The sequence below is a fragment of the Biomphalaria glabrata genome, chromosome 10, assembly GCF_947242115.1.
Source record: "Biomphalaria glabrata chromosome 10, xgBioGlab47.1, whole genome shotgun sequence".
Classification (NCBI taxonomy): domain Eukaryota; kingdom Metazoa; phylum Mollusca; class Gastropoda; family Planorbidae; genus Biomphalaria; species Biomphalaria glabrata.
The window spans coordinates 6,720,127-6,733,478 of record NC_074720.1 but is presented as its reverse complement, the minus strand read 5'-3'; the positions used below and the strand labels follow the sequence as shown (position 1 = coordinate 6,733,478).

The window sequence follows — 13,352 nt, the reverse complement described above, 5'->3', positions numbered from 1 at the left end:
ATTATGGCCCACATTTTCTATCATGGAAGTAAATGATCATGCTATATTTGGAAACATTAAAACGAACTGGGTCGGTGTATGTACTTTTAGAAGATGGAAGACCTCCACACTCTCTTTTTTTTTTTTGATGCTGTAGTCTGGTGGAAACGCACATTGACAAGACAAAGATTTGGTTGACATTAAACATACGTGGTCAGATGTGATGATGAACTGGGACTACCGAGGGTTGCAACTACTACACTGTGTATCTTCGGTGGGTATGTATGCAGGGATAGGCGTCTACATCATACAGGCCTGCCCTAATCGTATGGTATGCGCTCTGGGCTGTCGTATCGGTAATCAGTGCTCGAACAGTGCCTGTCGCCCCCCCCCCCTTTCCCGGTCCTCCTGCGAGAGATTTAGGCTAGGAAGTAATAATCTTCAATTTTGAAAGAACATCCGAAACAAGCAAAACAAAGCTAACAGTTTAACATGTCGATTTCTCTAGCGATCTAAATTATTACGTAGTGATCGTAGCAAGGCTTCACGTTTCGAGATCCTATCCCCAGGGTTGGCCTACTATCGGCTTTCTGCTTCGCTCGTGGGAAGTGATGCGCAGCTAAGCCTCTACATCGTTGATGCGATATAGGCTTATGAAGAAAAATTATATTCTCCCCCCCCCCCCACCAGCGTCGACTCTTTAACTACGAAACGCAACCACGAGTTATTAGAACAGATGAGGAAATAGCATATGTTCATTTCTCATAGAGCGCTAAAATGCCTGATCGTGTGACCAAGGGGATAGGATACACCCGTCAGAAATGCCTTGTATGAATTTAAGCGAAGCATTGGGGAATTCCCGAAAGTAAGAATTAAATATCGTTATCTATATGGTTAAGTTTAAAAACGAAAATCTACTTAGGCAACAAATTAATAAATCACCGGTAAAGAAGAAATAGAATCTTGATTTTTTTTTAGATGAACAGTAGTGAAGCTGGACCTAAGTCTGGATATTTGTCTTGCTCTCGTAATAAGGAAATCTCTGTTGGTCACGGCCTCATCGCGGTGGATCCTGGAACCGCTGCGAACGTCTCTAGCAGCGGCTAACGAAGACCATTACCAGTTTGTGGTTTCAAGGGCCAAACGAATGGGGTTCGTAAAGTCCAGGATGTCCAGCCCAAAGTGGACATAGTGCCCCGGTACGAGAGGCGCGCTCAACAAGCGTCGTGGGATTTCGAAAGTACGTACGGCATTGCACTAAGCCGCCTCGCTGACGGCGGGCTTTCGGGCGCTGAGAATAACGGTCCCTGACAACCTCTCCAATACCTTACAGGTATGCGCGGCAGTGCGACGAGGGTATAAGCTAGCCAAGAGCACGAGCTCTAGGTAGGTAGCAATGTTCCAACTGATGAGACCCCTAAGTCTAAAATGCAACCCAGAACTCCCCTCCCCCCCTCCCCGTTGGAAAACTCTCCTGGACCGTGCTTTAGGGGGATTATCCCAGTACGGAATCTTACTGCATGGAAGCTTAATTACAAATGGATGGACATAGATTGCACACTATCAGGAAGCCATCATGGCTCCTACCGAATATATGTTTAAGGTAGCAAACCCCTCAGAGATGCTAATTTTCTTAATTTTGCATTAGGAATATTTTTTTTTCCTAGATAATTACATTGAAGGGACCATAAAATTAGGTTGAGTAAAAAAGAAAATTATGGGTCCAAGATGGCCGCCACCAGGGCGGATCTAGAGCAGCGATGTAGGCTCCAATAGTGAGGTCCGTGAATTTTTTTAAAGGAAGTAATAAAAAAGAAAATAAACTTATTCATAATTATAATACTATTTCTTCTTGTTGTTTTTTTCACTTGTATTAATTTAACACTATGCTTAGAATTGAAATGCCACAAAACGAGTTCGCTGTTGATTTTTTTTTTCAGGAATGGTGTTGCCTATAGGCCTACAATTTTTAAGTACCGGTATTGTAAAAAGTTCATCCTGGAGATAGAAGTGAAGATGCGTAGGGTTTCCGCTAAAGTTGGCAAGGAGTCTTATGTCGGAACGGGGCCCCGGCGCATTCTAGCGTTTTCATCTTTAGAAATTCCTTCTCCTGGCGTATAGGGCCTACAACTCATTTTTAGCGGCCCCCGAAAGGGGAAAAGACGCTATTAGTTTTGTGCGAAATGTCTGTCCGTCTTTGTCCGTCCGTCCCGTTTAGATCTCGTAAACTACAAAAGATATTGAAAATCAGACATCACAATATTTTAGACCATTCAAAGTTCTGAAGCAACGGCTACTTTTTTTTTTTCTGAAAGCGAAAAATCTAATTTTTAAAATCAGTTATGCAAGCAGTTTTTTAAAGAGAAAAAGCTAAATAGTATGCATTGTAATTTCGACCTAATTTAAAACGAATAGTAATCTTGCAAACTTCATTTTTCTGAACTTTTATTAATTGCGGACTTTTTTTTTTTTTTTTGAGGATTCGAATAAGAGATTGAGCGGTAAAGCGCTTGGCTTCCGAACCGGGGGTCCCGGGTTCGAATCCTGGTGAAGACTGGGATTTTCAACTTTGGAATCATTGGGCGCCTCCGAGTCCACTCAGCTCTAATGGGTACCAGACATTAGTTGGGGAAAAGTATAGGCGGTTGGTCGTTGTGCTGGCTATATGACACCCTCGTTAACCGTAGGCCACAAAAACAGATGAACTTTACATCATCTGCCCTACATTATAGACCACAAGGTCTGAAAGGGGAACTAGTTAGGCCAGGTTTACATCTAACTTTACATTCACTTTCACCTATCCTTTTGTCACAGATGCCATTACAGATTTATTTGTATATTTCACATTTAAAAGCTTATGTGTAAATAGAAATATAAACCCTTGACTGAGCCTCAGGAATTACCCCACAAATCTAGTTCCTTGACAGCGCCTCAGGTTTTACCCGAGACGTAATTACGATGTTGCAAATCTATTGGTTGATTTGAAAATAAATAAAGACATTTTAGCGCCAGAGAATTGACGAGAGTAGAAAGAACGCCAGTCGATGAAAGAATTTCCTAGTAGACAGTCGCGTTTTCTAAGAGCTCTGATTTAAAGCCTTTGTAATATTATTTATGCTTGCTTGATCTGTAACTTGTACATAAGCTGTACTTACGTTTTATATTTAAATAAAGTTCCAGAGTTGTGTGTTAACAAAGAATCTTTTATTGTGAATCCTAGATCGTCATTTATTCAACTATTTAATTCAAGTGAAATCCCCGGCACCACAACACACGTTGTGACACCTTTGATCTGCGGGACCGTTGGGGCACTACACAAGATCTGTTAACCTTCTTTCTCCATTCTTATCTCTCATTTGTCTTTGATATAATTTCATTCGGATGTTCTTTCTGAAAATATTGAAGCCTGCCTGGGTGGACCACTTCTGGGGCCGATTTTGAGTTTGTGTTTCCACAGAAACTGTCTTTTGTAACCTTGTTTTCTTGTAGTAAGATGAGAGTATATTACATCGAAAACGCCAATATTGATGTGTTTTAGTTTAGAACGCACTATTCATCCTAGTAAAAAAAAAAGTTGAGGGCCATATCAAATCTAATAATAAAGAGGCAGCCCTGGTCAATAGTGTTATGCGAGAGACATTCTAAGGACGTATAGCGCACGGACGCCTGTAATGGGCGTGATCTTTTTTAAGACCATCTTCGTGTTAAGTACATCTCTGTCGCGGACCATTTTTTCCTCACAAAAGTCGAAACTAGAATAAAGTGCTATGGTCGGAATAGATTCGACCATTCTGAGACAAGAAAATCCGGATGAATCACACCAGCGGAAACGTTTTGCAATGTTTTCTTCAAAAAGATTTGACTCATATCGTTGCAAACACCTCTCGAGAAAATGGTCTACACTTGACAAGGTCGTATTACAAAATGCATCGAGGTCTCTTATTTTTAAGATCTTTTAATTTTTAAAACATTGGTAATTCTGTAACTTTAATAATATTCAGACATGGATTAACAATTTGCCGCACCCCCCCCCCCGCCCTTTTACTTTTTTGTTGGTCGGTAGTTGGCTTGTAGCTTCAAACAGCTAATACAGCTGAACCAATGTAGACGTATCATATTTTTAATAAATAAACTTTAAATAACTTGAACAAACTTCTCTTGTGAACAAAAACTCAATATAACTGTTAACAATACACAGAGATTTCACTTAACAGCCATTTAAAAAAAAAGTGAACATGTTTTAAACATTGACTTTTTAATTACTAGATCTACTTACAGGGCGGGCAATTCGACTACAGAAAAATAGCTATAGATCTATGGAGTAAGTAGATACTTAGAAGAAAAAAAAATATGTCGTGACTGGTCTGCTGCTGTAAGTGTCATTCAAAACAAATATTACAAACCGCGAAAATTCAAGGCCAGAAATGAGTATATTTAGGAGCCTATGGAAAATTCCGTCCTGCCGCGCCGCCCTATTTTTTTTTTCTTTGATAAATTTCCAAAATGACTTTTTATGCACGAATATAGTTTTTTTTTTGTTGTTTGTTTTTGTAAAGTTATTAAAGAATAATAGAATAATTAGAAATAATATAAAATATTTAAATACTGAAGTATTTTTAAAAACTAAAAATTAAAAAAAAAAAAAATTAATAATGATTTGGCCGCCCCCTAACTTCGGCCGCTTGCGTGCAATGCACACATTGCAAAATAGGGAGCGTAAAAATATATTGCATTTTTCAACACTTCTTACTCGGCTCCTAATTAAGTCTTAACTTTCAGATTTGGCAAATAAGCTAAGAATATAATGCTTGAGGGCCCCTACCAGTTTTAATACGATATACCGGTAATGAAAAGTTTTTTATAATAAAAACTTTTAAAAAAAAAAAAAAAAAAAAAAAAAAAAAAAAAATCGGTTGCATAAAAACATAGAATACTTCAACGACAGAAGAAAAAAAAACGACAGAAAGTTATTTCATTTGGTCCACTAAAAATTAATTTTATAAAATCCCTTTAATGTATTGCATTGAAACTTCTAGGGGCCCTCCACAAAGATATATAAGGAATTTCAAAGCAGAACAATATTTGAATAAGTTATCAATGTTGGATGTTTGACAACTATGGAGGAAAAAATCATTATGGTTACTATTTTGTTCAAAGAGAAAAAAATCTATGTAATATGCATATAAGTGGAACATCATTTTGTGAACAATCCAATAGTAAGTAGTTTTTCATATTACCGTGTGAACTGCAAAGGGATGTTACATTTACAAGACACCAAACTAAGGATTTATTTTTTTAAATGAGGCCTTGAATAAGATATTTACCCTATACAAAACAATTAGATCAATAAGATAATCCTTATATGAAGTCAGGCCAGGTTCACATCTAACTTCACCTATCCCTTGGTCTGCTGGACGGTTGGGGCAACACACAAGATCTGTAAACCTTCTTTCTCCATTCTTCTTTGTCATTGGCCTTTGATAGAATTTCATTCTGATATATTCTTTCACTTCGGGGGCAGATTTTGAGTTTGTGCTTCCAACAAACTGTCTTTGTAGGCCTAACCTTGTTTTATTCAAATATACCATACGCTAGAACTAATTCGTACTACAGCTCCTTCTATTTTATCGTCATTAGCAAGTTATTACATGCATGATTAGATTGACACATGAAATGCGTACAACGTAATTATCTTCTTTTGTTCTGTAATATATGTTAGGAATAATGGCCTACAACTTGCAGGTTGTATAACCTTACAAAATTAGAATTTTCTCAAATGGCGGAATCGCCAACATGGCTGCTAACCTCATCGATAATTCCAGTAAATAGTAACGTATGGTGACCTCGACCTGCAGAATCAAGCTGATGTTGAAGAAGTCGCCGGGGAGCTAGGGGTTAATAGGTCTTACAGTTAAGCATTAAGTCGCGTACGTGCATTTGTGCCAGGTCTAGTCAGCAGGCCTACATTCCACTGTATCGAACGAATTTAATTCAAATGTAAATACAGACGATTATGCTTTCATGTAGAGATCGATATTTCCTCGGATTTATTCAAACTGATCAGAAAGATTTTTCCCCCAAAAGACCTTGATAAAAGCGGTAGTGAGGCTACGCACATAATGCCACCCTACGGGTCAAGAACACGTGACTTGACTTGTCCAAATGGAATTGAGAAAGTCCCATGCAGTCGAAAACATCACTAAACAAGTTCCCCCCTTCCTCCTTACAGGCGGAGCATCGCGAGTCGATGTTTTGTCTGATGGAAACAACAAGAGACCGCGTTCTGGAACATAATAAATGACAATCATCTTACGAGGTGGGAGAGGAACCAAATTACTCTCTCTGCCTAGGGTTTCTAAAAGCCTAATAACAACGCTGATGGAGGTTTTAGTGAGGCAAGTAATTAAGGCAAACATTTTTGTTTTGTATTAAGTTCAAACCTATTTCTCGGTGACCACATTTGTAAATTGATTTAAGAGAATTAGGCCTATAGGTTAGTGAAATCTCAACATTTGAAGCACAACACGGTGTATACTAGATTGTCACCCCCCCCCCATTAGTTTCTACACTTAAATGTTAGTTTGTCGGCAGTGTTCACTTGAATATTAGGAAGTTTAGAGACTTGAGAATTTTCACAAAGAAATGTTTCATGTGAGAAAAAAAAAAGCCACTGCAATAGCCAATAAAGATCATAGTTTGAGAAATGTTTGTTAGCACAATTAGCTGGTAACCATTCATATGAGCAAGCTGAAATGTGTCAAAATAACCATAATTTAAATTTTTCACCAACATGAATAAAATTACATCCTCTTAGTTACAGTCCACTAAATGGTTTTTATTTTGACTGCATCTACAATTAGTCTCCTAGCTTAAGATCACAAGGCAGAAGAAGTTTGACATACATTATACATTTAATTTTTCAAGCAGTTTTAATACTTGGCTATCGTTTCACAGAAAATGATTTTTTACATATTTAAGCACCAGACCTGTCTTGATATACATACTGAGTATCTGCTAATACCGTAAGTTGATTTAGTTATTCTTTTTGTTCACACAGCAACATGTTCAAGTTGAACAAATAACAAAAAATACAAATCAGTTTTCACATTTTATTTCCCCACAATCCTTTGCAGCTCTTATAAAAAACTTTTGAAATGAAATGTGGAATGCAAATTTCAAGAACTTGTGTAACAAACTTGGATCCCAAACAAAAATTCAAATACAAAGAAATGTTTTTCGAATCAATAACTGGTCCAGCATAAATACTACAAGAACTGGTCATGGAAGAGGGGAGACAACGGATGCTTTAGTATTCTTCTCCTTCTTCTCCCCCCTCTGCTTCTACTGAGTCAACTCCAACTTCCTCATAATCTTTCTCAAGGGCAGCCAGATCTTCACGAGCCTCAGAGAACTCACCTTCCTCCATGCCTTCACCAACATACCTGACAAAAAAATATTTAAAGTTAAAAGGATGTCCAGTAAATGTAATCATGCAATTTTTTAAATTATTTTTTTCAGAAACAAATGGTTTTTCAATTGGAGCCCAGTGAAATGTGACCTCCCTTCTTTAAACAATGACGATAATATTGAATTATTTAGTTCTTAATGAAAAGAATGTAAGCCTAATTCTTGAACTATGCATAGAGCGACAAAATAACTTGAATTTGATCTGGCTAGGCAATCATAGCAGTGATCTAGGTGGTTTAGCCATTACTTTTAGACAGTTTGCATTTCAGGACTGGGATTTCCTGAAGTTCAGTGCATAGTATATTTAGCTGAACTGCATAATTGTCAAAGAGCCACTATGTTCCTTGTGATGTCTGAGCCCTATTACTGATTTAACAAAAAAGGTACTTACCAATGAACAAAAGCTCTCTTGGCATACATAAGATCAAATTTGTGGTCAAGTCTAGCCCAGGCCTCTGCAATAGCAGTTGTGTTGCTCAGCATACAGACAGCACGTTGAACCTTAGCCAGATCACCGCCTGGTACCACAGTTGGTGGCTGATAATTGATACCAACCTAAAATAAAAGAAAAAAAATGTTTTAGAAAGTCTATTGAAGTCTTTGGGACTAAAAAAGATCTTTGACCAAATGTATGTGGTTATGGGCACTCTTCCTGCTAGGCCATTTCTACTAATTCTTATGGTAATCATTTCTGTATTATAAAAATATTTTTTTTTAAAGTAAATTTGAAAAATAATTTTTTTTTTCTACTTCAAACATTAGTACGTAACTGAAAAACTAAAAGTAAGAGTTATTTTATACCTTAAAGCCAGTTGGACACCAGTCCACAAACTGGATGGTTCTCTTGGTCTTAATTGTAGCAATGGCAGCATTGACATCTTTGGGGACAACGTCACCTCTATACAACATACAGCAGGCCATGTACTTGCCATGGCGAGGGTCACATTTCACCATCTGATTGGCTGGCTCAAAGCAAGCGTTAGTGATTTCAGCAACAGACAGTTGTTCATGGTAAGCCTAAAAAAATAATGTTAAAAACCTGTGTAATAAGGAACAGTGACAACATGATACACAATGGTAAACTTGCAGGCATAAATGAACTACATTTATTTTTTTCAAACATTTCCTTCTCTTCATTTTTTATGTCCTGTTATACAGAACAAAATGCACACATAAAAAAACAAAACAAAAAAAAAACTGGATAAATATAATTATCTAACCTTTTAAAATAAAAAAATTTCTTATGAAAACTCATTTACTACTAGCTCTGCTATTGAAGAATCAAAGAGAGATAACTCAAACATTAATCCTTCATTTATCTTTTTTTGTAAACAAATTATAGGAATCTTGTTTACTCCTTCAAATAAACAAAAACATTGCCAAAGAAAGAACTGATACTATACCTTTTCAGAAGAAATAACTGGGGCATAGGTGGCAAGAGGGAAGTGGATACGAGGATAGGGCACCAAGTTAGTTTGGAATTCAGTCAGATCTACATTCAGAGCACCATCAAACCTACATAGAATAAAAACAAAATAAAAATAATTATCAATAATGCTTTACATTACAATTATGTTTAAAAAAATCTAAATTGAATACATTAAACAAACATTTTACCTCAAAGAGGCAGTAATAGAGGAGACAATCTGACCAATGAGACGGTTGAGGTTGGTGTAAGAAGGGCGCTCAATGTCAAGGTTTCTGCGACAAATGTCATAAATAGCTTCATTGTCAACCATAAATGCACAGTCAGAGTGTTCCAGTGTTGTGTGGGTTGTCAGAATGGAGTTGTAAGGTTCAACAACAGCTGTGGATACCTGAAAAAAATTAAAACAATCAATTACAGAAAATTATGAATTTTATTAAAAAAAAAGGCATTTATAATCTCTATTTAATAAATACAATCTATATGGAGAAAAGTTACCTGTGGAGCAGGGTACACAGAAAATTCAAGCTTAGATTTCTTGCCGTAGTCTACTGAGAGTCTTTCCATAAGTAATGATGTAAATCCAGATCCAGTGCCACCACCAAAACTAATGAAAAAAAAAAAAATTTCAATTATTTATTCCAAAACTATATAATTAGATTCAGAAAAAAAAAAATTAAAAAATTTAAACATTAATTTAAAGCAAGTTGAAAGGCTGCATGTGAGACATGGAGTCATCTGTCAAAAGAGGAAAGACTAAATGTGGCTCAACAAAAATGGCTGAGACGGATTTTGGGAGTCAGTTACACAGATCGGGTCTCAAACAGTTAAATCCTATGCCAAACTGGGAGTCTAACACTTAGTGAGGTTGTGACAGAGTGTCGCATGATGTTTGCGGGACATGTTCTACGCCAAAATGAATTACGCACACCAAGAGTTGCGATAACATGGAAGCCAATACAAGGAAAGCGCAAACAGGGACGTCCTCATATTACTTGGCCACACACCTTCATGGAGGACCTCAGAACAGTGGATACCAGGTGGGAGGAGGCTTCAGACATTGCCAATGACAGATCTTTATGGAGACAGCTTGCCGCCCAATGCGCCAAACGACGCGGGAGGACCTAAGTCTAAGTAAGTAAGTCTTAAAGCAAGTCAATACAAGATGAAAGAGCTAAAGCAATATTAGTTACCTGTGGAAAATGAGGAATCCTTGAAGTCCTGTACATTGGTCAGCCAATTTACGAATACGATCTAAGACAAGGTCAATCAGTTCTTTGCCTACAGTGTAATGACCTCTAGCGTAGTTATTTGCAGCATCTTCTTTACCGGTGATAAGTTGTTCAGGGTGGAAAAGTTGTCTGTAAATGCCTGTCCTAACTTCATCTAAAAAAAACAACAACAATTTTGTTTAATTAGTAACTGAAATCAATACAGGGTCACTTATTTTTTCATATAAAATAGTATGTGACAGCACTGAAAAAGGAAGACTAACCAACAACAGTGGGCTCTAGATCAACGAAGATAGCTCGAGGCACATGTTTCCCAGATCCAGTTTCACTGAAAAATGTGTTGAAAGAGTCATCACCCCCACCAATTGTTTTGTCTGAAGGCATCTGACCATCTGGCTGAATATTTTAAAAAGAAAAATCAGTTATAGCAACAGCACATCATTAGTATCTTATAATGAGAATATTGTCCAATACAAAGAAGTCAAGACATGTTTTAATGCTACTATTTTACCTGAATTCCATGTTCCAAGCAATAAAGTTCCCAACAGGCATTGCCCATTTGTACACCAGCCTGGCCAACGTGTATGGAGATACATTCACGCTGGAGAAAATATTTTTTTAAAACTTTAAAGTAAACAATTTTCACAAGAGCATAAGCATATACTTTTTTTTTATTAAAAGCTTTTAAAGTGTTAGTTGACATGTAGATCTATTAATCCTTAAGAGATAATACAAAAATATTATGACTTTAATATTCCAGGACCTACATTAGTTCTATGTGCTACTTTTGATAACAACCCCTTTATTTATGCTCTTATTAGTTAATAATTTAATCTTTACAAATAGAAAAAGCTGTATTGGAACTTCTCAATGTAAGAATGGCAGGTTAATATAAACTGTAAAAACTTAATCCAGTAATAAAATTGTACTCAAGTGACTCAGCACTTACTATATTATATCTAGTCTAGAAAAGCATTCAATGCTAATGCGTAACTTGTAACAATACTAAGACTAATACTAATAGTAACACACAAATAGCCAAAAGTGAATGTGTATCTTCTAATGGAAGTAACCCAAGTTTGCTAATGATTACTAATGCAGTTAGATTAGATCTATGAGGCAAGCCATAGGGCCATAGCTGTCACAGGTCAAATCAGATCAAAAGAAAGTTCTTATTTCTTTAACTAGGCCTCTAGAGATTTTCTTTTCCTTACATTAAATCTTGCCAATATAGAACTAGATCTAGAATAATCTAGATCTAGGACATAATGTCATAGTCATATGGTTCATTATTCTGTCATAGTAAAGAAAGTAGGCCTAGATCTAGATTATTCTAGAACTAATTGGTTTTGTTAAAATGTGAATTATGTATCTAATAAGAAGTTGGAAAGTAGCAGATAAAAATATATATAATGTAGATCTATAACATAGACATTGTAGACTATCTGACAAAACAGACTTGAAGTAGAGCTAGTGATGGTTCTAGTCAATTCTAGTGTGTTGTCTGCCGTAAACCCAAACTACAAACAATGTAGACATAGACATAGATGATAGACTAAATTTAAATAGTGTAGCCAAAGCTAAAACTCAGGACTCAGGTGCCCCCAAAAGCACACTTGTCTGACTTGTGGTCAACAAATGAGACATGCAAGTTTGCAAGCAGGCAGCAAAGATCTAGATCTAGTAATGAGTAGATTTGAAGTAAAAAAAAAATTCCTTTCATCATTCATATCAATATCTCATAATGATAATGATATTCTTATTCATGATTCATCGTCATGCCGGCAATTTGTGGGCGTGCCCACCATCAGTAGTTGAGTAGTTTAGTTTAACACAGTGACAGTAACACAGTCACTGAGTCAGTGACAGAAAGTTGAAATGGATTAACTAATAAAAATGTTTAGTTTCTGTTTTCACACCTTTCTAGATCAAGGCTTCAACGTAGATCAGTCAGTAGATCTAAGACTCTATAGTCTAGGCTCTAGTCTAAGTCTGGCGTAGTCGTCGTAGATAGACTAAACGTCTAACTAAAGAAACCGCTAGCCGGTAAACAATCAATAATGGCCGAGCTTGGTGAATCATTCATCATTACCCGTGCCGTAGACAACGCACTTTGTAAAGACTCAAGTGCTTAATCTACTAAATTTTTTTTATTACAAAGATGAACACCATTAAGTATACTTACCATTTTGATTAGTAATTTGTTGACTCAATAGAAGAATGGAAGAAAAAAAAAAGGTTTACTTTTACTCTCAAATGCGACTCAAAGCGTCTTGATGAGAGGAAGTAAGATATGCGCGAGAGATGCGCGGTTTTGTATTTATACCGGCGTTCTATGGTCCCCCATTATGTTAATGATTTAAATCACCTTCTCTAGCGCGCGTTTCATTGGTGGTGATGTCGGCTAGCGATACATTATTCATGAGGGGAAAATTTTTAAAGCCCTCGCAACCAGTTGTCTGGCCAATCGTTGGAGTCTGGCAAGGCAAGCCCATTACTCACCGTAAGGAGAGGGGATGCAAACTCTGGGGAGTGGGTCACAAGAGTCGAAACGGCAACAGGCAGGAGACGTTACGTTGATTTAATTCATCACAGAGACGGCTGTGGCCTACTCGTTAAATAGCACGTCTTTAAACATTTGCACATATTTTTTAGCCTACTATTTGACCAAAGCACAAGTTTGGTTCATTCACATTCTTTCTGCTTTTAGACATCGACACACTAGACGTCATCACACACACAATGACACATTTTGATGCCTAGTGACCTGGACCAGACCAGCATATGGCTAGCTGTGTGTGTGTGAGGGGTAATTTGTAATACAACACACACACACAATAATGTTAGTTCTGGCCTTCCTCACTCTTGACTCCGGTTAAATATGGCTTATTCAGCTATTATTGTCTTTTTTTCTTTTTAGCGAAGAGGCTAGTTCCATTGTCACACTGAGAAATGTTAGCTTATGCTACAAATCAGTACAATGACGATTCTTTCATAATTTTACATCTGTCAAGAGTCCTAGAGTGTTAAAGATATCCACTGTTCTTCAATGACTCATGCGCTTAAGGCTAGGCCAGTTCATTTTTAGTTATCAGTAGTTTATTGACTCATGCGTTCTATACCTGCATACGATCTTAACATAAATTAAAACACATTGAAATGTACATATGAGTGACTAGATATTTAATACTGGTACTGTGACATCTATAATAAGTATTATAATTATGTATGTCGTTCGAGCAAGAATA

At 36.8% G+C, this 13,352-nt stretch overlaps 1 protein-coding gene across 1 annotated transcript; it reads right to left on the bottom strand.

Moving 5' to 3' along the window:
• Positions 1 to 7,074: 7,074 nt before the first annotated feature.
• On the bottom strand, positions 7,075 to 12,449 carry LOC106069694 (tubulin alpha-1 chain). Its single transcript, XM_013229408.2, has 10 exons — positions 12,290 to 12,449; positions 10,616 to 10,705; positions 10,368 to 10,500; positions 10,066 to 10,258; positions 9,371 to 9,479; positions 9,064 to 9,263; positions 8,850 to 8,961; positions 8,248 to 8,463; positions 7,838 to 8,001; positions 7,075 to 7,421 (listed from the first exon to the last, which is right to left on the bottom strand). Exons 1-10 carry the CDS (start codon positions 12,290 to 12,292, stop codon positions 7,286 to 7,288), a joined length of 1,356 nt encoding a protein of 451 aa, XP_013084862.1. The 5' UTR covers positions 12,293 to 12,449; the 3' UTR covers positions 7,075 to 7,285.
• Positions 12,450 to 13,352: the final 903 nt, after the last annotated feature.

Bases quoted from the DNA above. Each gene is read 5' to 3' on its own strand.
- LOC106069694 (XM_013229408.2), bottom strand. The intron at 8,962-9,063 runs GTAAAATGTTTG...TATTCTATGTAG, and splicing joins TCTATTACTGCCTCTTTGAG to GTTTGATGGTGCTCTGAATG. The intron at 8,002-8,247 runs GTATAAAATAAC...CTTTTATTTTAG, and splicing joins GGTGTCCAACTGGCTTTAAG to GTTGGTATCAATTATCAGCC.